The sequence below is a fragment of the Enoplosus armatus genome, chromosome 3, assembly GCF_043641665.1.
Source record: "Enoplosus armatus isolate fEnoArm2 chromosome 3, fEnoArm2.hap1, whole genome shotgun sequence".
Taxonomy (NCBI): Eukaryota; Metazoa; Chordata; class Actinopteri; order Centrarchiformes; family Enoplosidae; genus Enoplosus; species Enoplosus armatus.
Genome location: NC_092182.1, coordinates 6,820,115 through 6,843,717, shown reverse-complemented (window position 1 = coordinate 6,843,717; position 23,603 = coordinate 6,820,115). Strand labels below are relative to the sequence as shown.

The window sequence follows — 23,603 nt, the reverse complement described above, 5'->3', positions numbered from 1 at the left end:
CTATTTGCACACCCTGCAAAGGCAAAACAAGCTTTGCACAAATGAAACCAAACAAAAAAGAGGTCATATGTAGCAATTGTGAGTAGAATACTCTTGAGAGAGGCACTGTGGTATTGCCAAAAGACCAGAGTAGAGCTATCTTTAGTCATTCAACTCAAAAACAAAAGGTTACTTTATGGCAGCTATAAATGTGCTACTACTGACACATTAAAAATTGTCTTGGCTTCAACACCCCATAATGGTTATTACAGTGTCACATTGTAACAAGGGGAAGCAAAACAACTGAGTCACAGTGATTTAATTGTTTCTGTGGTGTTGTAGCATATTGCAAAATACATTACTCAGCATCCTATTTACGCAAATAAACAGTTTAATTACTGCAGAAAACACAATGGGTTACATCTTCAACAGAATTTTTTTCACATTTGTTACCCTCTTTATTGACATTCTGAATAAATTAGAAAGTGTGTCATTACACACACCAACATATTAATTGTTTAATTAGATGACCCTCAAAGTGCAAAGATACCATGAGGCGATTATGAGATAACCACCTCTGTGAGTCGGACAGAGCTTTGCACCTGCAGCAGAGCTTAATCCTTCCTGCAGCAAACCATCTGGAATGGGAGTTTTGCTGTGTGTATAATGTATGGGTCTGCATGCCGCTGCAGCAGACAGGAGCAGAGCCCCGTGGTGATACAGCACAGCTAATTATTTTATTGTGCTTCTCTACTCGATCACTATCCACTTCCACTCCCAGAAGTAAAAATCCCAGAAGTCTGCTACATTGTTTGACCTTCAGCGTGTGGGTGTTAAACGGGCATTGATCTGTCAAATCAAAGACCCCAAGTGGGCGACGATCCCAGCCTCCCCCTGTGTTGCACAAGGTGCCTCTGCCCTTGAAAGCCGACCAGGAGTCCCACACTGAAGCTGGTCAAAGTTTGTCCATTCCTCGAACCATCAGGCTCGGCGCAGCACTAGTCAATCAACTCTGTTAGAGTTTACCTAAGGGGTTAACATTGCCAACCTTTCCCATCTGTTGCTAAGGAAGTGTTGCCTGTTGTGCAGGAAACAGGGAGAGCGGTTTCCTGTTATGAAGAGAGGTTTTTAAAGGGTTGCATTCATTCAATCATGCAACAGATGCCGGGCCAGGAAGCCCGGCCAATAGCAAAGGCTTTGGTGTCCTAGAGAAACTGTATTTGGAAACTGCTTTTAGAAACCTTTCTATGCACTGTTCAGGTCCAGGAAATAAGCCATGAGCAAAACAGAAAACACTGAGATGAATCTATCTATCTATCTATACTTGATTTCTGATTATATGTTATATGCAGCAATATCCTCGCCATGCATGATGTTCCAGTCATTCCAAGCATGAAAAGTATGTCATGACACAGTTGAGCAGTTCATAACTATGTAGGTCTTTACTTTCCAACTGTTGTCAACTGTATATCAGTGAAAGGACATGTGCCATGCACTGAAACGTGGGCAGATGTGATGTGAAAAAAAATAATATTCTTGGTGCAAAATAGTAGCTGCAGATTTAAAGCTCTCTATCACCACAATGAAACACTGGAGATGAATTGTGGCTTATAGTCTCATGTATATATAGTCCAAATCTCTCATACTGAGTGGATTTGGTCTTACCCAACTCTTGTCTACCCTGCTGTCTCTATATGGCACCGCTGTTGCACACATCTGTGGAGCAGACACAAAACACGACCAGATGTGAATGTAATAGTCCACTGATGATCTCTGTGCAAAGACTTCCGCAATAACTGAGATATAATGCTGTGCATTGCAAAAATTAAACATCTGAAGAGTGGGTTTGATCCGCGCTCCGTGTCCGCGCTGTGCCGTGTAGTCCTGCCTCAGGAAGCGCCCAGCAGCACCTCCCGTTTCCACACAAGAGCGCACCAGTTTACTGTAGCATCAGCACTGGAGATGCACGCCGGCTGAAGGCTCAGCTGCCACTCTGCGAACACAGGCGTCTTCCACAAGTAGATTCTCACTGGAAGAAAACCAAGACAACATGCTCTGCAACTCTTGATTGTCCCGCATTGTGTTTGTGTTTGGATTAAGTTTCCACGTCATTGCGAAGGACGCGGTCGGTGCGTGGAAACATGAGGATAACTGTCGGTTCCCGTGGATGATGATGTCCCATCATGAACGCAGGTTGGTTGTTAATCTTTTATGTTCGTCACGTCAAGAGTCCATAAACAAAACTTTAAATGTTTTACACAAAATGTTTTTACGCGTGAGTCTGTCTGTCTGTGTGTGTGTGTGTGTGTGTGTGTTTATGTGTGAGGGATGGGGCGGTGTTAATTAATTAAATTGGTTAATTCTGTCGGAAAAACATATTTCAACTGTTTATTTTCCACGTATATTACATTCTAATTGATATCCAATGTAATTTGATGCCGCCTGCTGTAGTGCTTGAAATGGATTATTCCACAAGTAAAATGAAATATCAACAGAGCTATAGATTAATCACACAGCTACTGATATTTTCATGGAAATTAATCTGCTGCTTTTCCCATGAAAACAATGCAAGTGGGTTTAATTATATATACAGACATTTGGAGTGAGTTCTATGGCTGAAGTTGCTTTCAGTGGACACACTGCTCTGATGTAGGACTGATAGGGTTAGAATGTCTTTTCTGTACATATTTTATATACATTATTTCAATGTCATCATTTTGTTCTACAGCCTTGTCACTTTGGATTTGAGACAGGTTGTTAAATCTTAGCGGGTGACATTTCATGATGAGGACAATCTGAAATCATATCCTGTGAGTTTGGCACAGCCAAGGTCCCAGTGTCTATCTCTTCCCTTGTTTTTCAGACATTTGTTGTAATTGAATTCTTGTTGCATAATTCATATCCTGTTGTTTGCAGTTGGGTGCTTTGTCAGACTGGGACCCTTGTTTTCTCTCCCAGTTTTATTGTTCTTTGACGCACTCAAAGGACCTTTTCAGCAAACAAAAAGTGTGTGTGTGCCTATACGTGTGTGGTTGTGTGTATGTTTCTGTTTCTGTGTGAGTATGTTTTGTGAGAATTGGGGAAGAATGACGAGAAGGAAGTCCATTTGTGTTGTGAAAATCTGTACTCCTAGAAGTTCATGGAGGAGTGATGGGGGGCCATGCTGTTAATGTCCTTCCCCCCCATGGACATCCTGTGTGGAGTCCTTCTAGGAGGCTCTGCTGGAGTAACTAAAGAAGCTGGAATTCTTAAAAGAAAGAGCGCGGTGACATTATTAGAGAAATAACATGCATAAGCGTGGGCAGAAAAATAATTTAGAGTGAGAGAAAGATAGAGAGACACAGAGACACAGAGAGAGAGAGCGAGAGAGAGAGAGAGAGAGAGAGAGAGAGAGAGAGTTGTGTTAATGTTCATATTACTATTATTGTGTACTTTCCAAATATGTGGGCAAATTGTATTTTGATGCTTTGGCAACATTGTTTTTGAAACTTTCATGCAATAAATCCTTTCGAATTGAATTGAAAATTGAATTGACACTCAGAGATAGCCAGAGTGCACACAGGGTTTAATAGGATGTGCGTCAGGGCAGGTACTAAATAACAGGAAGAGACAAGGGGTGTACACACTTTGTTAAGTACGGGTGTGTTTCATGACAATTCTAAATTTTGTAAGCAGTGCTCTTTAATGACCAAACAATTTTTAACGCTTAACTAAATCTACAGTCTAGACCTAGACAAAGTGTCAAAAATAGGATGTTGTGATCACAGTTTGAAGCTGCTTCATAATTTTTCATGTTTCATGTCATTTGTGGACAAATAACCAAACCATCTTTAAAGTTTTTGATTAGAATTAGCCAATCATTTGTTAAATCTGATTCTGCTATAAGCGTCCCTCCTGCTTGTGTCATTTCCCAGACAGGGAGATGTTATTGTTCCTCCTCTAAGTACCCTGTGGCTCTGTTGTTTTTCCTGCTGATAATGTCCCCTGCAGCATTCTGCATGTCACTGACTATTGTACAGGATTTGACTTCCTCTAAGCATTCTATACCAAATCAGGACCCACGTATTTATCCTTATGTAAGCTTAGATATCAGTTAAGCAGTAAAAAGAACCCAAGAAATGATAATATTATTAAGTGGTTTTTCACTAACTTTTACTCTCTTTGCACAGATTTTCAAAATCCACTGCAAGTCCCTCGACCAAAGGTCCGCAGTCATCTGACGATCAAAGTGCAGTCCAAACTGATGTCCAGGCCGTGTCCCCCTGTCCATGGTTCAAAACCTCCTGTCGCCCCCAAGCCCAGACCCCTTTATGGGCTTCACACACAAGGGGAGCCTTGCCCCCCACAGAGGCTGAGTAACGGAGACCTGGATCACTGTGATGGGGAGACGGAAGATCTCCATAAAATGGCTGAGGAGAATCAGGACAAAGAGGAGACGAGTGAGGATGGGGTTAATGACAATGGCACAGGGCACAATGACAAAGAGGACGTAGTAGCAGGAGAAATTGTGAAGGAAATGGAAAAAGAAGTAGACATATTAGATAATGATGCCGACAGCATTGGCTCTGAGGACACAGTCAAAGCAGATGATGGTTCTACTGTTGAAACTACTGAGGATGAAAACACTGACAATGACTTGAACCAGCCTGAAGATGGCCATCACTCTGATATTGAGAATACATCAACATCTCCACTTCCTCCTGCTGAAATGGAAGATGAAACAGGAGAGGAGGCAGAAGAGGGGAATCAGATTTGTAGTAAAACGACTGAAACACTTTGTGGCTCTATAGGACATTCAGACGAACAAATAGAGGAAGAAAACCATGATAAAACACAGTCACTCAGCCAGGGTGATAAGGACAATAATACTGGACATAATGAAATGGACAGTGGACAAAGTGAGGACTGTGTGCACTGTCCAGATGAGACCAAGATGGAAGCTGGAGGATTTGCATTTGGATTCAGCGTGCTTCCAACTGTAAATGAGGAGTATCCCTACGATGTGATTGGCCCCACAGATGATGCTAGTGATACATGTGAGTCATGTGACCCAGCTGAAACAGGGGATACAGAGGTATGGCAACCAGAACGGGCTACCAAGGACCTCTCTGGGTGTTTTCGATTCACATCCAGCACTGAGGATGTGTTTGGGCCTTATTCGGTCATCGAAGCTCTTCCAGAAGATATGGCAGCCACTGCTGACCCAGAGTGGAGCCAGGATGATACTGATGACAAACCTTCAAAGGAAATGCAAATGGCAGGTGCTTCTAACCAGGAACCTTACTATGTGTCAGCAGATGACGTGGACAAGCTAGAGGATAAGCAAGCCCTCTCAGAACAGGGTGAGATTGAGGAGGAAACTGAACAGTCGAATCAGCACAAAGACAAAGCAAAGGACAGTGAGTCAGCAGATGAGTACGCAGACATTGACGATTCACTCTGCACTAAAGCAGATGACTTTGAGCAAGTGGAGTGTGTCTCATCGGAGGATTACGTCGAGATAGGCGATGAGGATGAAGAGGAAGAAACGGAAAAGAAACATATCAAAGGAAAAAGTGCAAAAGAGAGAACAGCTAAACGAGAGCAGGCTTTCCTCAGCCAGCGAGCAAGCTGCCAGCCTCGCCTCAGATTGTGCAACATCACAGTGCCAGCAGACCTAGACCTGGGCCGCACCCCAGAGCTCACCAACAGGGTGGTGTTTGCCCACACCACTGAGGCCTTTGAAGAAGACATTGAGGAACTGGACTGCCATATTGTGCCTTACTATGAAGACACAGACTCAGACAGTGAAGAGCATATATACGAAGAGGCAGGGTTTGACTCCGAAGGGGAAAACTTTGTGACACTTGATCGGAAGACTATTGTCACACGGTCGCGCTCTTATTCAGGGAAAGTTCCAGGTTATGTCCCAGAAACTGTACCAGAGGAGACAGGGACGGAGTACCAGACTCATGACTACTGCACAGTGGCCTTGGATAAGAACAATGAACCACTTAGCCCTTCACAGCAGCCTGGGGTCAACTGTTTGATGCCGTCTTTGAATTCTCGCCGCTTCTTGTTATATTCCCGTTCCGCAGAGGGTCCAGAATTGTCCTTAACCACTCCCACCGAGATCGGCCAATCTCTTAAGGATGACATCAGGATGAAGAGGAAAGATGATTCCCTTTCACTCCCATGTGTCATAACCTCTTCTGGAAGCTTCTCTCAGCGTAGCCATCAATCATCCAGTGGTGTTTCCACACCAACATCTCTAGTGGACATCCCACCACCCTTTGAGCTGGCATACATCACTAAAAGACCAGTCACCAAGAGTTCCCCATCCCTGCTGATCCATCATGAACCTAATGACATACCTAAGAAGAAGAAGTCCTCCTTCAAGCGCTTTCTGGCACTTAAGTTCAAGAGGAAGACTGATTCAAAGGGTTTCAGTGATGGAAGTGTACGCTCTTCACGTTCTTCCTCCGAGTCCAGCCACCACGGCCCGGTAAGAGTCATAGAGCTTGATCGCAGAAGCACCGGCAGCTCTCCTCAGCTTCAGTCCCACATTGTGAACCCCCAGCAGCGTTCGTTAGACCTGCCATCCACCTTTGTCCTCTACAAAGACCACCAGCGGAGGGGAGGTGACCTGAAAGCTTATGGCAGGGGTGTCTCCAGAGTGGAGTCCTTTGAGGAGCGTTCCCGGCGCTCCGTCATGCCGCTGCCTATGACCAAACCTCGCTCCATCTCCTTCCCCAGTGCAGATACCTCAGACTATGAAAACATCCCAGCCATGAGCTCAGACTATGAGAACATCCAGATCCCAGGCAGACCCACCAGATCCCACACTGTGACTGAGTTTTTTGAGGACCCAAACCGTACTACAGTTACCTGTAATGAGAATGATGGTTATGTGGATATGAACAGTTTCGCTGGGATTGACAGCAAACCTCAGACATTGACAGAAGACACAGAAAGGTATAGTAAAAGCTCAATAAAGTTAATAAAATAGTTTGGTATCATCTCAAGCAAATCTGAAAGGGTTGTTTCACCCAAGTTAGAAAAAACATATTTATACCTTACATGTTTTACCTCTAGTGGTATCTGCTTTTGTTTTTATTAGCCCAGGTTTTGAGATACCTTTCTCTGGAATATCTGCTGCCAACTCGTCTAGGCAGATCCAAAAGAACCTTTATAAGAGAGTCGGTCTAGACCTGCTCTATTTTGTAAAGTGTCATGAGATGACTTTTGTTGTGATTTGGCGCTATATAAATAAAATTGAATTGAATTGAATTGAATTTATAGACCTACATCCAAAACAATAGAGGTGAATGGCATTTTGTCTGTGGCGCTCATACATTTACTCTCTACAATCCTCAGACCTCACTGTAAACTGTTTTCACAGGAACAACTTTCTACAGAAGAAATAGTCCCAATGAAAACTGTTGACAATGTTCATGTTGATTTTTTTCAGTGCTATGACCATCCCACATTAAACTCCATTCACCACCATCGTATTGGGGTTGAAGCAGAAATTTCAGAGGCAGAAATCTCAAAATCTGGGCAAATAAAACCAAAAATATCTGCTATCCTTATGGCTAAATGCCATAAATTTGGGTGTACTGACCCTTTAATGTATTAAGTATTGGGTATTCATCAACACCATCCATGACTATGATTACAACTTGCACAATTAGTCAAATAATAGATTAGAATAGAAGATGGCAGCTATTTTATTGGTGGATTAATCATTTAAGCCATTTCTCCAGAAAAGGGGCCAAAAGGGGCCAAAAGTCGTCTATAGTGGTAAATTGAAAACAAGCTAAACAACACAAAAACAAGCTATCTTGGACCACCTTGATCTCTGGGACACTGGGATGGCCATTTTCACTATTTTTGACATTTTATAGACTAAACAATTAATCAATAAAATAGGTTCACCTTGTAGTCTATAGAACAGGTGAGAGTGTTTATCTCTGGAACCACTCTTAAAGTAGTCAGCTGAGTTGTTAGGTCTGGACCTATCTGCTCAGAAGGGCAATCTTGACCGCTGAACAGCTGACAAATATTCTTACACTGTATCCCAGATGAGCAGAGGGCACCTGGCTGAGTAGAATCGGATCTCCTTCTTGTAGGAAAGTGTTCAGTGAGAGATGAGCAGCCTGCTGTGTCAGGCATCGCTGGCTTTGGGAAGATGGACAATGCTTGTGGGAGAGCTTACTCCTGTTTTTCATTTGGTGGATTTAGAGGTCACATCTGGTGCCGCTACTTCCTCTGCAAGGCTGAGGTGATAGAACAGGTAATGGCAATTCGGTAGCTCACTGAGTGCAGGTTATTCACATTAGATAAAGTCATTACAGGCTGCAATTAAAGGTGAAAAAATGTGGGGGAGTTCCTTTCACACGGAAGTGGAGAAGGATGAGGAAAAAGGTGAGAGAGCGAGGGGAGGGCGTGTGTTAATAGAAGGTGCAGAAGAGTCAGAAAACAAAGAGTATAGCGATAAAGTAACATAAAGGAGGGGGAGGGGAAGTGAGAACATGAGAAAGGGAGCAAAAGCAGTTCTGGTGTAATTGCTCTCCTGTACCTGACACTTATGGTTAAGTTTAGGAGAGCTTTTATTAAAGTAGCTCTCTCCCGAGTGCTTCTCTTTCACTGGACCCTTGAGGGGCAGCAGGATTTACTGCAGAGTGTGATAGAGTGAGGAATCACTGCGGTCAGACGGTACCAAATTACCCCGGCCTGTGCCACAGTTTCAGCCACTATGGGCCACAGTCTTTCCCCAGTCTTAATACAATAGTTGTATTTGATGACCTGTGTGAAATCAAAGAAATAGGCCATTACCCAGAGCTTCTTAAAAGGCTCAAGATAATCTTGGGGCAAAAATGCTTCTGCTTCAATTTGTTTATATTTTTTGTGGTGTCCTTTGTTCATGATTCATGTGCAGCAAATTGTTTATGCCACCATTTTATTTTGCAGATACTGTTTTTCATAACTATTTTGCCTATGTAGAAAAGGGCTCAGCTTGCAGATCATATTTATACATCTTCTCACACACACAAAGCTCATAGTTGCCTCTCCTCCAGACATTCTCTGCAACAGTAGACACTATGCCATGATTTCCCCACTGTTTATTTCCAGTGTACTTTGAACTCTATACATTTCTCAACATTTGAAACCCTTCCATTTCTCAGACAATGGTCCCTCAGTGAGGGTCTTTTTCTCCCAGTGATGTTATCGATGTAGCTCATTGTGTGGTGGAGGTCTCACACCACTCACAATGATGCAAATAACCTATCTGTCCTGTCACCTCGCCTTTGCCACATTCCCCCTGGAGATGCATCAGTTGCCAGGGCCACTCTTTGGTGTCTGGTTTATGTTTATTTGAGCGTGAGGGTATATGTGTGTATATGTGTGTGTGACCACAATATCATGTGTAGTCAGTGTAGGTGTTTGTCCTTCCCTTTGTGTGTACATCTTACACTAAACTCTGTTCAAAGCTTGACATTGCTGCCGTCCCAGGCTGCCTAGCTGGTGGTGGCAGTGATTTATTGAAAACACATTCAACAGTCAACGTGGTTTTAGACCCACAGAGAAAAAGAAAAGGCAGATTTTTGTGGTGAGGAAAATGACCGAATGGCCCCAAAGCACTGTACACAAAAGGACCATGCCTACAGTAGCAGACACGCATTTTAAGGAGTACCTACAAAGCTGCTGTGCCACAGGCTTGGCTTGTTTCCACTTGTGTGATTAATGTACAGCACCATTCAGACACTGCTTCAGCACAAGCATGCCCGCTAAGCAAAGAGACGTGTTCATTAGCAAGTTAGCATAGTGTACAATGGGAAAAGAACAGGCACACTAATGATTCATCCCAAACCTAACCAAGGTGTTTGTTTGTAGGTCTGTGTGTGCATATATGTGCTTGCACACTAAGGTACAACTCAGTGCTGCTTTATCAAAGATGGGGCTCCTGCTGAGAATGCAGTCTCAGCAGAATTGTCCTCGCCAAGTATCCGTCTAGCAACAAATGAGTGTTGAAAAAGATGCAAAAAAAGCCCAGGATTTGTGACTGTGCTCAACGTAGAGCCCATTAAATGTTCCTTATGTCAACTTTAAGCAGTTCCAGGTAGACTTACAACAGTAATGCAGATGTGTTGTTGTACCTGTGCACACAGTAAACAGAGCTATTGTGGTATGTTCAGTAAGAAAATGCTAATGTATGCAAAGCTGTACATCTCTAGCTTACCCTTTGGAGTCATTTTCACTTCAAACTGTTCAACATGAACCACTTCAGAGTGATGACAAAGCCCTGCCATGGCCTCTAAAACAGCTCCTCCACCCACTGTTATGTTAGTGTTAGTAGTGATGAGGGAGCCATCTTAAGTACATTGTTGCACTGGGTGGTGGCTGTGTGCTGTGTGGCGAGGTGGTGGACAGGGTGTGTCGTTGGCTCGCCAGGCCTGGTGCCAGGCGCTCTGAGGTCATTGCCAGGTCATCCCCGGGGAGGAAGTGTCCAGCCTAGGAGCTTCCCACCCGCCTGTTTACAGGAAATGCAGGACGAGGGCGGGGCTCTGGCGGGATGCAAGGAGGTGGAGACAGGAGAAGACAGATAGGATGACAGGAGGAGAAGGGGGTCACCGCAGCGGAGTGGAGGTTCCCAAACTCTACCTTGAACAACAAGATGAGGTGTGGTCCCGTCAGGAATGCCAGGTCTGCAGTTATTGTTACTCCAGTTTGTCAGGAATGCCTCCAGCCTCCCTCTTCATATACCTCGAAGTACTCTTGGTGCAGTGGCATAGAGGATAAATCAACTGAAAACCAGTGAGCAGAGGTTATAGCACTGTTGCATATGTGGCCCTGAATCACAGCCTGTCACATGATGTGGGGTTATTATTATCCAAAGCTGTCTTCTATCACGTCACATCAGGTGAGGCAGCAGCAGTCAGAAGGCCTGTCATCACACCCTGTCACAACAGCAGCTGCACACCACAGCCACAGGCTACGTGTAATCATCATCACTTTAATATGCAAACAATTTAAAACTGCTCCCATTCTCTTAATCCCCCCATCAGTATCCCAAACTTCTATAGTTAGCAGGCTAATGAACCTATTCAGCTGCTCCTATTTCCTATAATAGGGCCATTACAAGTCGAAGAAGGCCTGTCTGATTGCACCTAATATATATTTTAATACTCAATGTTTAGCTCAATTGAATTACATATTACAGGCACCATCAAATCCAGGTCTTTTCACAGAAAGTCATTGTGTCCTCCTCTGAGTTTGACACAGTAGATTTAACTTTGCCATGTTATAAAAGACATCGCAATCGGCTGGCATAATAGCATGGCCTTAATGATCTTGTTAAAGGGCTTCACGTGTTGCCATGTTACAATGTCACATATTCGCAACAAATACGGAAAAGTTATCTGAAGCTGACTGGAGCTAAAGAAAAGCTATATTGGGGACTTTATGGTGGGTAAATGGGCGACATTGGTATAGAAGAAAGAACAACTTTAAATGTAAATGTTTCCTGTACAAGAAAAGTGATATATAAGATATAGTAATTGTTTTTCAGCTTTCTGTTGGGGTTATCTGGGAGACATTATTATAGATTGGACACAACGCTCCATTACAGCACAGAGGGTGTTTTTTCAGAGATTGTGCTGTTGATGGTCAAGGGTGAAAAGGTGAAGGTGAGAATCCGCTGTGCGTTTCTCTTGGACATATGAAGGAATTCCCCTCACTCGTAGAATAAATCAGAGCTTAAGAATGAGTTCAAAGAAGACCCATCCCTCCTGTTCTCTGTCCTTCCGAACATCACCCAGGAGCCCACACCAGGGTGACCTGTCTACTCTGAGGTCAACCATGAGTAATGGGCCGTAGGTGCTTTCTTCAGCCCACCCAATAGGGCTGATGGGTGTGTGTGTGTGTGTGTATGTGTGTGAACCTCATGAAGTATGAGTATGACTGAATGAAGTCCAGCGGGTAACTCTGTTAACCTTTGGTCTTCTAATAGCCGTCTACTCTTTGCACACACAGGGGGCTGTTTAAGACATCAGGACAAACATTTGTCTGTAAAACGCCAGGAAAAAAAGGGAAAAACCAGAATTTCTCACAGTTTCCTAAAGCCCAATGTGACGTCTTCAAATTGCTTGTTTTGTTGCCCAACAAGCCAAAACCCAAAGATATTCAGTTTACTCTCACACAAGATAAAGAAAAGCAGCAAATTCTCAAATCCTTACAAAATACTCTCCATTTCTGATGCAGTTTTCTTGTTGTCCATATTCCTGTTCATAATCAGTCAAAAATTAATGAAACTACACACTTTTTCATTAAGTTTAAAATCATATTTATTAATTAAACACATCAATCAGTCCATCAGAATTAAAGATCAAGAATGTTTTTAACATTTACAATTTTGCACAGAAGAGGTAGGCATTTGTCATAGAAAAGGCAGACATGACGGTTTCACTAAAAGAAGACACAAATGACCAGAATGCAAAGGAGCTCCTGGAGATATTTCACTTCAAGTATTAGGTATCAGGTATTATTATTATTATGTTTCATCACAGTACCTACAGTATTCTCAATACTAGCTATAACATAACTTAATGGATAAGACATCTATGTGTCCTTGTGGCAGTTCATTTCTACACATTTTGCTCTTGCTACGCTCGGCATCTTATTGTAAAAAGATCCAATAGCACGGCTTGAGAATACGTGTCGTCTAGTTATCATCCTGGTAATGTGAATTTGGTCAAACATACTGAATGGGTCCTGATGGGCCAGGGGACATTAATAATTACCACAGGTAGCATTTAAGGGGATTACATGTGAAATGACCTAAAGTGTGCCCCCCTCCGGTATAGCAGCAGACAAAAGGATTACCAGTGTACTAACACAACTGTGCCATCTGTGAGAAGAACGAATCATGAAAGGGATTACATGTGAGCCACAGGAGGACTCCATACGAGGAGTGGAAATGTTCAGAGACACACACAGGAAAGGGAAAAACTTATATTTACAGGGGACTTGGAGTCTTGCTCAGTGTTTTGGGAATATGCTGCAGTAAAGATAACATGCAGTGGCTTTTTACTGTAAATGTTTGGAATTTGGAATTTGTGTCCTTGATGCCTCCTTGAAACCCCAATTGAGAATATTCAGTGTCTTTCATTATGGTTGAACCTGCTGAACACATGCTATAGTGAAGATGCTGTCATAGTATTAAATATTGGTATTTCAGCACCATTGCTGTTCTGCTGTATTCACACTGTCTTTTCTTCCCTTGGCAGTGCCTACACAGAGCCTTTCCCATTGAACCCCATCTCTGCTGGGCTGTCAGCGGACGAGGACCACGGGCGTACCTCAGAGGAGGAAGAGGGGGTGACGGAGCAAAGTTATGACAGACAGGTGAGATATGGGATACAGAGACAAATGAAAGCACTGTAGAAGGAAGTTAATTCAGTCTTCTGAGCTACCAACTGGTCCAGCAAATCAACATGATGAGCAAAAAGTGCTGCAAGGGTCCTATTGAATGCTTTATTAATAGGCCTTAGGTTGGAATTTTAAATATTTTAGACATGCATCTGGCAGATTTGAATATAAATGGCATCATACTATAAAATAATAGATAGAATCAAATGTTCTGTGGAACATATACATGTCCAGAGTGATCCATTTGATACTGGGGACTTTATATATACATGAACATCTGATTCATTGTTAGTTGAAATGTATGTCCTCAAACTCCCCAGACTTCCGTACAGTAAAAGGCAGCCATTTTACAGTAGCCCAGAGATGGGCCCCACCCACCCTTCCTGCTGCTACCACAATAATATCAGGCCCCTGCTCCCATCACGTGACACACATTTCCTTGTTTTCTTCTTCTGCAAAGAAGAAGAAATACAATCAATTGAAGAAAAAAACAAAGAAGAAGAAGACCCGAGAGGCTTGAGTTGGCCCTAGGCACAGTTTTATCTAATGGAAGCGTTTTTGTCTTATTTTGAGGAAATGAGGATCAGCATGCCTTTAATGTAGCATTTGTGAAATGCCCCACATAGGAAAAAATAACACTGATAAAGCCCTGGATAGGAGCCCTGCCGGTAAAACCCCTAAATGGCTTCAATGTTGTGTTTTGGCTCGGATGTTTTTTGAGACCCTGTGATTAGCCTCTAAATCAATGGGCAGTATTGTTGTCACCACACACACAGCCTCTCATACATAATGCATCTGAATTTAAAAGTCCCCGTATTTGAGAAAGCCTTCATGTCTTTGCTGTAATGAAATAATCGCTCTTATTTTGACAGCAGAAATCTAACAAAAAAAAAAAAGTGAATTTGGTTTTTCGCCACTCACCTTGCCTGCTGTGCAGCTGTTCCTATTAATGTCTGAGAGGAATAAGTGCCCACAGAGAGCCTTTAAACATTAGCTGTGTTCATTCATCTCCCGCTGTTCTCCCCCCCTGTCACCCAGATTGATGGCCGATCCCGAGCGTACTACGTCGCCAAAGAGCTCGTCGACTCAGAGGGACTGTGAGTATCTGCACTCATGGATTTCCCCATTTGCTGAGTGTCATCACACGCAAACACGCTGCATCCAAACCTGGTGTTTTGTGGCTCTATATCTACCAGCTGTATCTCTCCTGCTCCTAAGCTAATTCAGCTGCATGCAGAGTAACTGACAGCCAATTACACAAGTGTCTTATATAAGTGTAACTTATTAAACACACCAGCCTTGCCCTTGCCCTGCTCCACACTTAACCATTCTTCTGATGTAGTTTTCTCATCATGCATAATTTAGATAATTTAATGAGTCTTGTAGAAAGATTAACATAGTTGTGTAGAAGGTTGTAAATTCCTTTTTCACAGTTTAATTAAATCTTTGTTTCTCTCTTCTTGTTTTCCAGACATGTGAGCGCCCTCAAGCACCTTCAAGAGGTAAAAACGTAGCTATATTAGCTTTAAATGTCTCCTGCTTCGAGGCCTATTAAACTTTCTTGAAAACCTACTGATAACATCATATCCTGTGTCTGCTCCCCAGTCTCTGTCTCCTTCTTCTGCCCCCCCCGTTGTAAGGCTCTGCTCAGGTTTATCAATGTTGTTGCAGCAAGATCTACTTCCTGGTCTTGACTAAGTTGACGTGCTGCACTCGCCAGTTGTAAGGTGACGCAGCGTGCGTACACCGAGCGCTCTTGCTGATGCTGTCCTTGTATCCTTGCTCAAATGATATGTGCACTCAGCTGGCAATCTGCCACCTAAAGGTCACAAAAAGGCTGTTTGGGCCTTTCGTATTAGTTATACTGACACGGTGCGAGCTCCTTATGACTAGGCTGGCCATAAAATTGATAATTTTCCTCTCAGTAGAGCAACGAGTGTAGTTAGTGCAGGACAGAGGATTTAAAGGTGAGCTGTGGCGAGCCTCACAAGGTCGACCATGCGCACAGCTGACTGTTTCCATCATTTCTCACTCATTGCCTGTCAAAACAAGACCACATCCCTGCAGGGTTAGGAACAAATAAGGATATTTACCAAAAAACACCACATAAATGACGCTGAAACAGTTAAAACAATTATATTGTTTTAATCAAAAAGCAAAGTCACACAGGAGAGGTCAGATAGGCAACACCTTCTAAAAGAATGGCGTGGAAGAGTTGCTATTAAGGTGATGGCTGCCAGTACAAATCTGACAGGTAGAGTCATTGAACCCAGAGAAGCCCATCAGTCACCCGTACCTTATAACCTTGAATAAGGTCACAACCTGAATTCCTTATGTGTGCCCCCTCATCATGATTTATGAGAGTCTGCTGTGAGCACAAAAGCAGCTGCTTTGTATAATGTGTAATAATGCCATTAAACAGCAACTAATGCAAATATTATACAATAGGCCCCTCTAATAATCCTAAATCTGCAATCTCATCATGATGCTCAATTATACTCATTAGCTGCTGCATGTCAACGTACAGACAGAGACATATGCTGCGAGTCGATGTGGGCATCAGAGCTTCAGGAGAGGCATTTTGACAGTAATGCCCAAGTGTAGCCCAAACTATTAATTCAGTGTAAATGATCTGTTTTCACAAATTCTCACTAACCTTGGCTTGCGCCCCTCTTCGAGTCTTTTTGCCACCTTTCAGAGGTGACATTGAGGGCTTTTTCATCAGGCTGTTGCATAATGCATAGGTACAGTGTTAGGGTCTTATTATTCTTCAAAAACAGTGATTTGTCGAGATGTTAGTTACTGTTTGATGCAGACTGATGTCATGATTAGCATGAAACAGGAGTAAGTCAGCTGGGAAACACTCCAGTGGCACAAACATACAGTTGGGGGGGGGGGCAGGCAGGAGCAGCGTTAAGTGTGAGGCGCACATGAGCTATTGTTCCATTGTTTGATAAGGAATAACAAGAATACAAAGAATTTCCAGACCCTGTCTCCACATAGGAAGAGAGGCCGTGCTCCTCTTTTTAAAGGACTTTCCCTGTAACAGCTTCAACACATGAGGCTCAGGCTTGCTATTTTTTCTCGTTTGTAACCCGTGACCTCTGAACAGATTCTCTGCGCTGAGTTATGACTGAGCAAGACTGGCGGCTGCAACCAACTGCTTAACGTTGCTTCTTGACCTGCCTTACATGAGGAAACTAGGGATAAGGTGGAGAGTGGAGTGAAATGGAGAGTAAAGCTCCTCTCATTCATGGATCTGTGTGTGTGTGTGTGTGTGTGTGTGTGTGTGTGTGTGTGTGGGTAACCTGGGAGACAACCAGAGCCGTTAAAGTAGCAGTTCTTCTCCCCGTCAGACGTGATGAATGTTAACTCATGTGCGATTGATTGTGCATGATGAACAGCATGTTCTGAAGCGCCCAGTGTCACAACATTATCTCGCAGCTAGGACAACTCTATTTGTTTTATGTCTGCGCTTTACTCAGAACTGGAATAGATGGGCTCCAGATACTATACTTATCCCGTACAGACACACCAAGGCTTTATATATGGTGCTAGTTTGCCAGAAAGCTTTGCCCACAGAGAAATCTGAGATTTTTTTAAAGCATGCTGACACCTCCTAGCGATTCACCTACTTTCATCTTTTTTCCATTTGCTGAGTAGATAAATAACCTCTAGCCTAGTTTTCCGCTCCCATGTGCCATAACTCCTCATATGAGTCCTCTTAGTCACTGACACTGCAGCTATTAATGCCTGTTGCTTATGTTTTATGTGTGCTGAATGGACCCGAATTCATTGTATATCAGTGACATTTTTAGGCTCTTGTCTGCAGAGAAAGCGGAAAAGTGGGGCCTATGTACAAAACAGCATTGTGTCATTGAGCACCAAGGTCATTATGCAACAACACCTGGTGTATAAGTCTTGTGCAAGCAGCGCCGCCTTTCCTGAATGCCTGGACAGAGCCCAAAGTGGCGGGAAGGCACTGAGGTGATTTCAAGGGAGGGCAGCAGGAAGGATGTTTAGGAGGATCTGACCTTCCTTCCTTCCATTTTTCTCCTCCTCTTCATTCCTCATTCCTCTATGCCTTTCATTTCTCCTGCTCTCCCTCCCTTCCTCCTTTCATCCTAACGACCATTTCCTCCATTGCTCTCTCTTTTTCTGCCCCACACTTTTGTCTTATCAAAAAAAAATCTCTTCTCACAAATCCTGTTTTCCCTCTCCTGTGCAGGACTTTAGGTCAGCAGTGACAGAGGCGGAGGGTGAGGAAGGGGAGCCTGTGCTGGAGGAGCAGAGGTTAGGAGAGATACTGGGCATGCTCCCCCAGGTCTACACCCTCCACAGCAGCATCCTTACTGAGCTGGAGGAACGCATTAGTCAGTGGTAAGAAACACCATGGACGTTACCTGTGGTTGTGCTGTGGCCTGTTGTTGTGCACTACAGTTGATGCTCAGTTGTCATAGTGGTGTATTTCAGTAATGTGGCCACAATACACACATAGTTGAAACAGACTAATGCAGTATAGATGTAGAGTAAAGAGACTTCCTCCATGCCAGGCCATAATTCATTCTCCACTGAGGTCACAATAATTACACTATCCTTCCCCTGCTTTAAAATGCACAGTGGGATGATATAATAATTCGAGAGGTCATTCTTCAACTGAGAGGCCTCACATGGCAGCCAGCACCACCGCACTGAAAGAGTTTTAATATTGATCAACTTCCATCCTGAAGTATTGGTGGTGTACTTTTCTCATTCTTAATTTGGTGCTGATTTTTAGGATAGGTTTGAAATTTTGGGAAATAGGCTTTGTTGCAGAGATTTCAATACCACTCTCGTGTCTGTACGCCAAATGTAAGGCAGCCGGCTAGCTTAGCTTAGCATAAAGATTGGAAGCGAGGAGAAACAGCTAGCTTTGTGCTAAGCTAACCGGCTGCTGCTGCTGCTAACTCTTTTTTTAAAATATATTTTTTGGACATTTTTGACTTTATTTGATAGTGATAGCTTGGAGAGTGACAGGAAATATAGGAGAGAAAGAGGGGATGACATGCAACAAAGGAACTGGGCCCAAACCCAGGTTGCCGCAGTAAAGACTCAGCCTATATGGTACGCATTCTACCTGGTGAGCTACCGGGGTGTCCCCTTCTCATGTAATGCTTGGCAAGAAAGCAGATACGTGTATTTTTTACAAAATGGCAAACTATTAAAACAAAACGTCAATTGTAGTGCTTTAGCACTAACTTCTTTCTGCACTTTCTACTATAATAAATGGGACAAATGATTAGAGACCATAATGCTGTGCATTCACAATTAATGTAGCATTTTTATCATCTTTTCATCTGTTTACCGAGGGTTGTCAAACATCATTATGGAAAATGTAGGAAATCAGTAACCGGACAAGAAGAACGCTGGTTGAGAGGAAGTGGTTACAACAAAAAAATTTACAGATTCTTGGAATGCACAGCACATCATAGACTTTGAATTGTTTACAAATTTTTTTCTTTCAATCACAAATATAAAAGTAGTAAAGAGAATGTACTTAATCTTTGATTTTCCTTTCTGTGTAGGGAGGAGAGCCAAAAGGTAGCAGATGTAATCCTGTCACGTCGGGAGGATTTTGCTGTGTTTGACACCTACATCTCAGAGTATGATCGCAGCATGTCTTTACTGGAGGAGAGCTGCAGGAACAACCTGGCCTTCGCCAGCATCGTCAAGAAATTCGAGGTAAAACATTGGACAGGCAGACTAGAACCTGAACAGAGAAAGGCAGCTCTTAATTGAGTCTCCTGCCAACTGTTAGTCTCTTTGTCTATTCCCATTTTTTCCCCTTGTGTTGTTATGTGTTTATTATTTCACTGAGCATACTGAATGTGGGTTCAATACCAAAAGATCCTCTTCAAAAGGGAACTGGTAGAAGTATTTTGACAGTCACACATTCAAATCTCAGGTTCAGTTTCTGTGTTTGTGGAGGGAAAGTGTAGCCTTGTGGGTGTTTCCAAGGAGCAGAGATTGAACCTGGTACTTCCCCCGGCACTCACTCAACTAAGATTTTGTCACCCAGCTTCCACGGGGAGACAATGGCCTTTCTAAACCCTCTCTATCCCGCCCCTCTCCATGGGACTGACCTTTCCACTGTCATGTGCTTATATTGTATACCTACTCAAAAGCAAATACTCCTTCTTTGTCCAGCACAGATGTCTTCGTCCTTGATCCTCCCTGGAGAGCAGAGAAGTGGGATTAGGGTGACATGATCAAAATTCAGCAAAACCACATTCAAACTGTCACAGCGGTTGACAGATTGTGTGCCTGGTCCACTTAATCAACACTTTATCCTTATGTTGAGTAGGAATTGGCATAGTCACAGCTGGTAACAATGCAACTGACTTTTTTTTTTTTAACTAAAAGACAGGATATTAAGAGATCTATAAGGCCACAGAGATACAGCAATAGATTTCTCATTTCCTTGCGGCTGTGTCCTGGTCTGTAGAATTGATTCACAATTTACAGAGTTAAAACTGCTGTGTAGCAGCACACAGGTCACCCTGAATAACAAAATAGACACATTTTTAATTATTTCTTATGTAGAAATAGTAGAAAGAGTTAGAAAGAGTTTACATGCAATTTTAGTGCTTCAATTCGAGTAAGACAGATGAGTAAAACACCTTTCCCAAGCTTCTGTTTATCTTAAAGTTTGGGTTTCACAAAGTTACCTATTCAACTCAGCACCTTTCTCCCTAAATGTACGCATTACCAGTCCCACGCTGTACTCTGATTCACTGCAAGTGGCTGACACAATGGTTCCAGGCGTTTCTAGTTTGATAAGAAAAGTGAACGGACAAGGCACCAACTGTCTCCACTCATGAATATTCAGCAGCAGCTGCCTCTTCCCAGGAAACTTTTGGCTCTGCCAGACTCTGCCAGTGGAGTTGATGTAAATAGAAGAGAGTGGAGGTGAGAGAGATGTTCAGTATACACTGACCTTTAGTATTTTACTTAATAACTTAGCCCTTGATAACCTTGATCAAAGTCAATAATGTGTCACTTCATTTTAGCCTCATGAAGCTGATATTAGTGCCTTTTCTCACATCATAAAGATTGAGCTGAATAAAAATGTTGCTGTTGTTTTTCCTGCTCATCGCTTGTGTCCATGTAAAGACTGTGATTCATCTTAACACCTTTTAACACCCAGAGGCATATTCAATAACCTTTACTCAGTCCACTGGCAGATTCACCTCACCTGCCTCTGCAAATACACACTGCATGTTGTATTTACGTTTCCCATATTGCATATAAGCCTGTAATCTGGGGTCAGTCCTCCCCACCCTCCCACACCAGGGTATTCTATGTGTGTGATGGATGCTGCGTTGAATCAGAGCACTGCCTTGGGAATTGCAGGGTGTGTGTGACCCCATTGTAATGAGGGAGAAGGAGGGCCGAGGGAGAGCAAGGATGATGGTAGGGGTCACGGGATACACTATACCTACTACTGAGAGGGACAACGCTCATTTATCTGTTGGCTGTGTGACACTTCACAAGTCATCATACTTCCTAGTATAGAGTGGAAATACTGATTTGAATGTTTTCATTTACTGCTTGCAGCCATTTTTGCTCATTTAAAACTGTTCAGTCTTGATCAGTCTCAGCTATTTTCTTTTCTTTTGCTGTTTCAAGACTCCCTCAACACCTCTCTTTCTTCTCCACCCTCCTGCTCCTCCGACTTTATTGCTACAAGCCAAAGTCCAGCGGTATAAGTGGTAGTAATTTCATTGTGGATGTGGTGATGACAGTGATGAAGTAGCCACAGACCCTGATCAGATCAGAGCTAGACCCTTACAGGATTAAAGCCTCCTCTCCACAGCCAGTTGCTTGTTTACCACACCATCTATAAACATTGGCTGACACAGTGCAGTGTGTGTGTGTGTGTGTGTGTGCGTGCGTGCGCCCCTTTAGTGCGAGAGTGTTTGCGCCTTGTTGAATTTGTGTCTGTTTGTTTTGCGGGGGCATGTCCATACACAAATTGTGTGGATCTTGTGAAACTGGTTTTATGAAATCTCTTTCCAAAGCACTCCAACTTGGATTTATATTCATGTCATGGCCCGTGTTTGTGGAAAGCCTGTGTGTTTTCTCTTGTGCAAGACACCCAGTAGGAGAGGAGGAGGCTGTGCAGCAGGTGGACAGAGAGCGATAGAGGGAGAGAGCGATGGAGTGAATTCCTTGTAAAGGCAGCTGGGCAATGAGGCAGACAGAAGCTAATTAGAGAAGCAGCCTCCTTTACAACTCCCCAATTAGATCAGTTGTGTGTGTGTGTGTGTGTGTGTGTGAGTGTGTGCAGGCAGCAAATCAGCTGGCCGTGACAGAGTCTGAAAGGTGTGTTTGTTTGTCCGTTAATGTGTGTGTGTATGTGTTTATCTCCCAGCATGAGGCATCACACACTCCCTCTTCTTTCTTCCTCCATTTGGCTCGCTCGCCCCAAACAAACCACGCGCCTAATTACCATCTCTGGGAAGTCACTTCTTCTCAACAAGTGTCAATTGGATGACAATTTACAAGCGACACTCGAGGACAGCGGATGTTCTGAAGCCAAGCGGGTTTAATAATGGAGAGCTGGTTATTATTGTACTCTGTGCATCATGCAGTGATCAGGAGAGAGAGAGGGGAGGGGAAAAGAAATAGAGGAGACAGAGAAGTGAGAGAAACTCAAGCAAAGGTTGACAAAGGATAGAAATAGAAACTATAAGAGAAAGAGAGTATTCGTGAATTCCTGCTCATTAAAAGAGGCATCAGCTCTCTCCTTTTGACTCCTGCACTCCAGATTGGGATAATGAAGACAAAGAGAGGTGTGTTTAACTTGCACCCCATCCCTCCCCTTTACAGGCCTAATCAGTGTTATCTCACCACCAGCCCAAGGACTGTGTGTGTTTGTATCTGCTTGTGTGTGGAGGGTTGCATCAATGATATATTGTATGTATTGTATGAGTTGGTGAATGTGTCTGAGGTGAGTTGTCTGTGTGGGTTCTTGTTTGTGTTCGTGTGTGTATGTGCAGTGTAAATAAGATGAAGATGCTGTTTCCCGCAGGGTGCTATCTGTGCCTCTCTAATGAAGGATAGGACTTCATTGGATTAGAAAAGACTCTGTGTGTGTGTCCGTGTGTCTGTGTCTGTGTGTGTGTGTGTGTGTGTGTGAGTGCGCCCAGTCCCCCGCTGCTCCTCTATCGCTCAGGGCATAAATACCTGTCAGAGACAATTAGATCCTGATTGATTTTCTAAAGCTCTCTTTGATTGTGCCTATTTCTGTCCCCTTTCACCTGCAAATGACTACTCTGAGAAGAAGAATGGGAGTTGTTCAGGTTTTTTGTGCTGCAAAGATGCGTGAAGGTCAGCCAGTCTGACAGTATTCCCTCGGTCACTTGTGACCTTGACTTGCAGCATTGTATCATAGAGGTTACTTCATTTAGAAGACATAGAGCTGTGGTTTCCTGGGTGCGGGTCAGAGACACCCAAGGGGTCATTTGGTCATTTGGTGGGACATCGCATGGAGGAAGATTCTAATTTCTTGCTACTTTCATTTTATTCAGCAGAAATGATCAGATGTCAGTGGCTTATACAGTTAAACGATTGAACACTAAAAAAGAACATTTTAATATAGGATACAATGCGTTCAAGTTCATGAATGAGTAAATGTGACAAGTTTACAAGCACCTTTACTTTAACATGTTTGTAACCCATGTAAAGTTGTGATATCTGTATATTTACGTGTTTTGAAAATCTAACTAGTGTGTGTGTGTGTGTGTGTGTGTGTGTGTGTGTGTGTGTGTGTGTGTGTGTGCAGACAAAAAGCCCAGAAGAAGCTGAAGTCCCACTGAAACACCAGCTGCTGCAGGTTATAGTGAGAGTACTTCAATATCGAATGCTGCTTACAGGTAACACACAAAAACACGTGTACATAGTAATCTTTAAAGCAATCCCATATAAGCAGTTGTGGTCAGCAAGAGGAAGAAGGAAGAATGTGTTATTTCCTCTTTAAAAAGCTACATACTCTCGCTTTAAAATTCACAAACACTAGTGAAGACAGGAGTATTAGCATAATGTCAAGGATTAGCCTCGTGCACTGAACTCATTGCACATTAAACACAGTCCACAAATGTTAACAATTATTCTTTGTAAGCGTTAAATTGTACTTAAATAATCTGTTTGAGTGCCATATTTTCATGTTTTGA

General features: G+C 43.1%; 1 protein-coding gene across 1 annotated transcript in view; it reads left to right on the top strand.

Annotated features, from left to right (window-relative positions):
* The first annotated feature begins 2,098 nt into the window (after window positions 1-2,098).
* fgd5a (FYVE, RhoGEF and PH domain containing 5a) overlaps window positions 2,099-23,603 on the top strand; it is a 29,847-nt gene continuing 8,342 nt past the window's right edge. Inside the window, exons 1-8 of the mRNA XM_070902896.1 lie at window positions 2,099-2,172; window positions 4,149-6,933; window positions 13,248-13,365; window positions 14,428-14,486; window positions 14,861-14,891; window positions 17,618-17,769; window positions 18,954-19,110; window positions 23,216-23,306. Of these exons, the coding sequence (XP_070758997.1) occupies window positions 2,163-2,172; window positions 4,149-6,933; window positions 13,248-13,365; window positions 14,428-14,486; window positions 14,861-14,891; window positions 17,618-17,769; window positions 18,954-19,110; window positions 23,216-23,306 (3,403 nt within the window). The 5' untranslated portion in view covers window positions 2,099-2,162. The remainder of the gene's footprint in view (window positions 2,173-4,148; window positions 6,934-13,247; window positions 13,366-14,427; window positions 14,487-14,860; window positions 14,892-17,617; window positions 17,770-18,953; window positions 19,111-23,215; window positions 23,307-23,603) is intronic.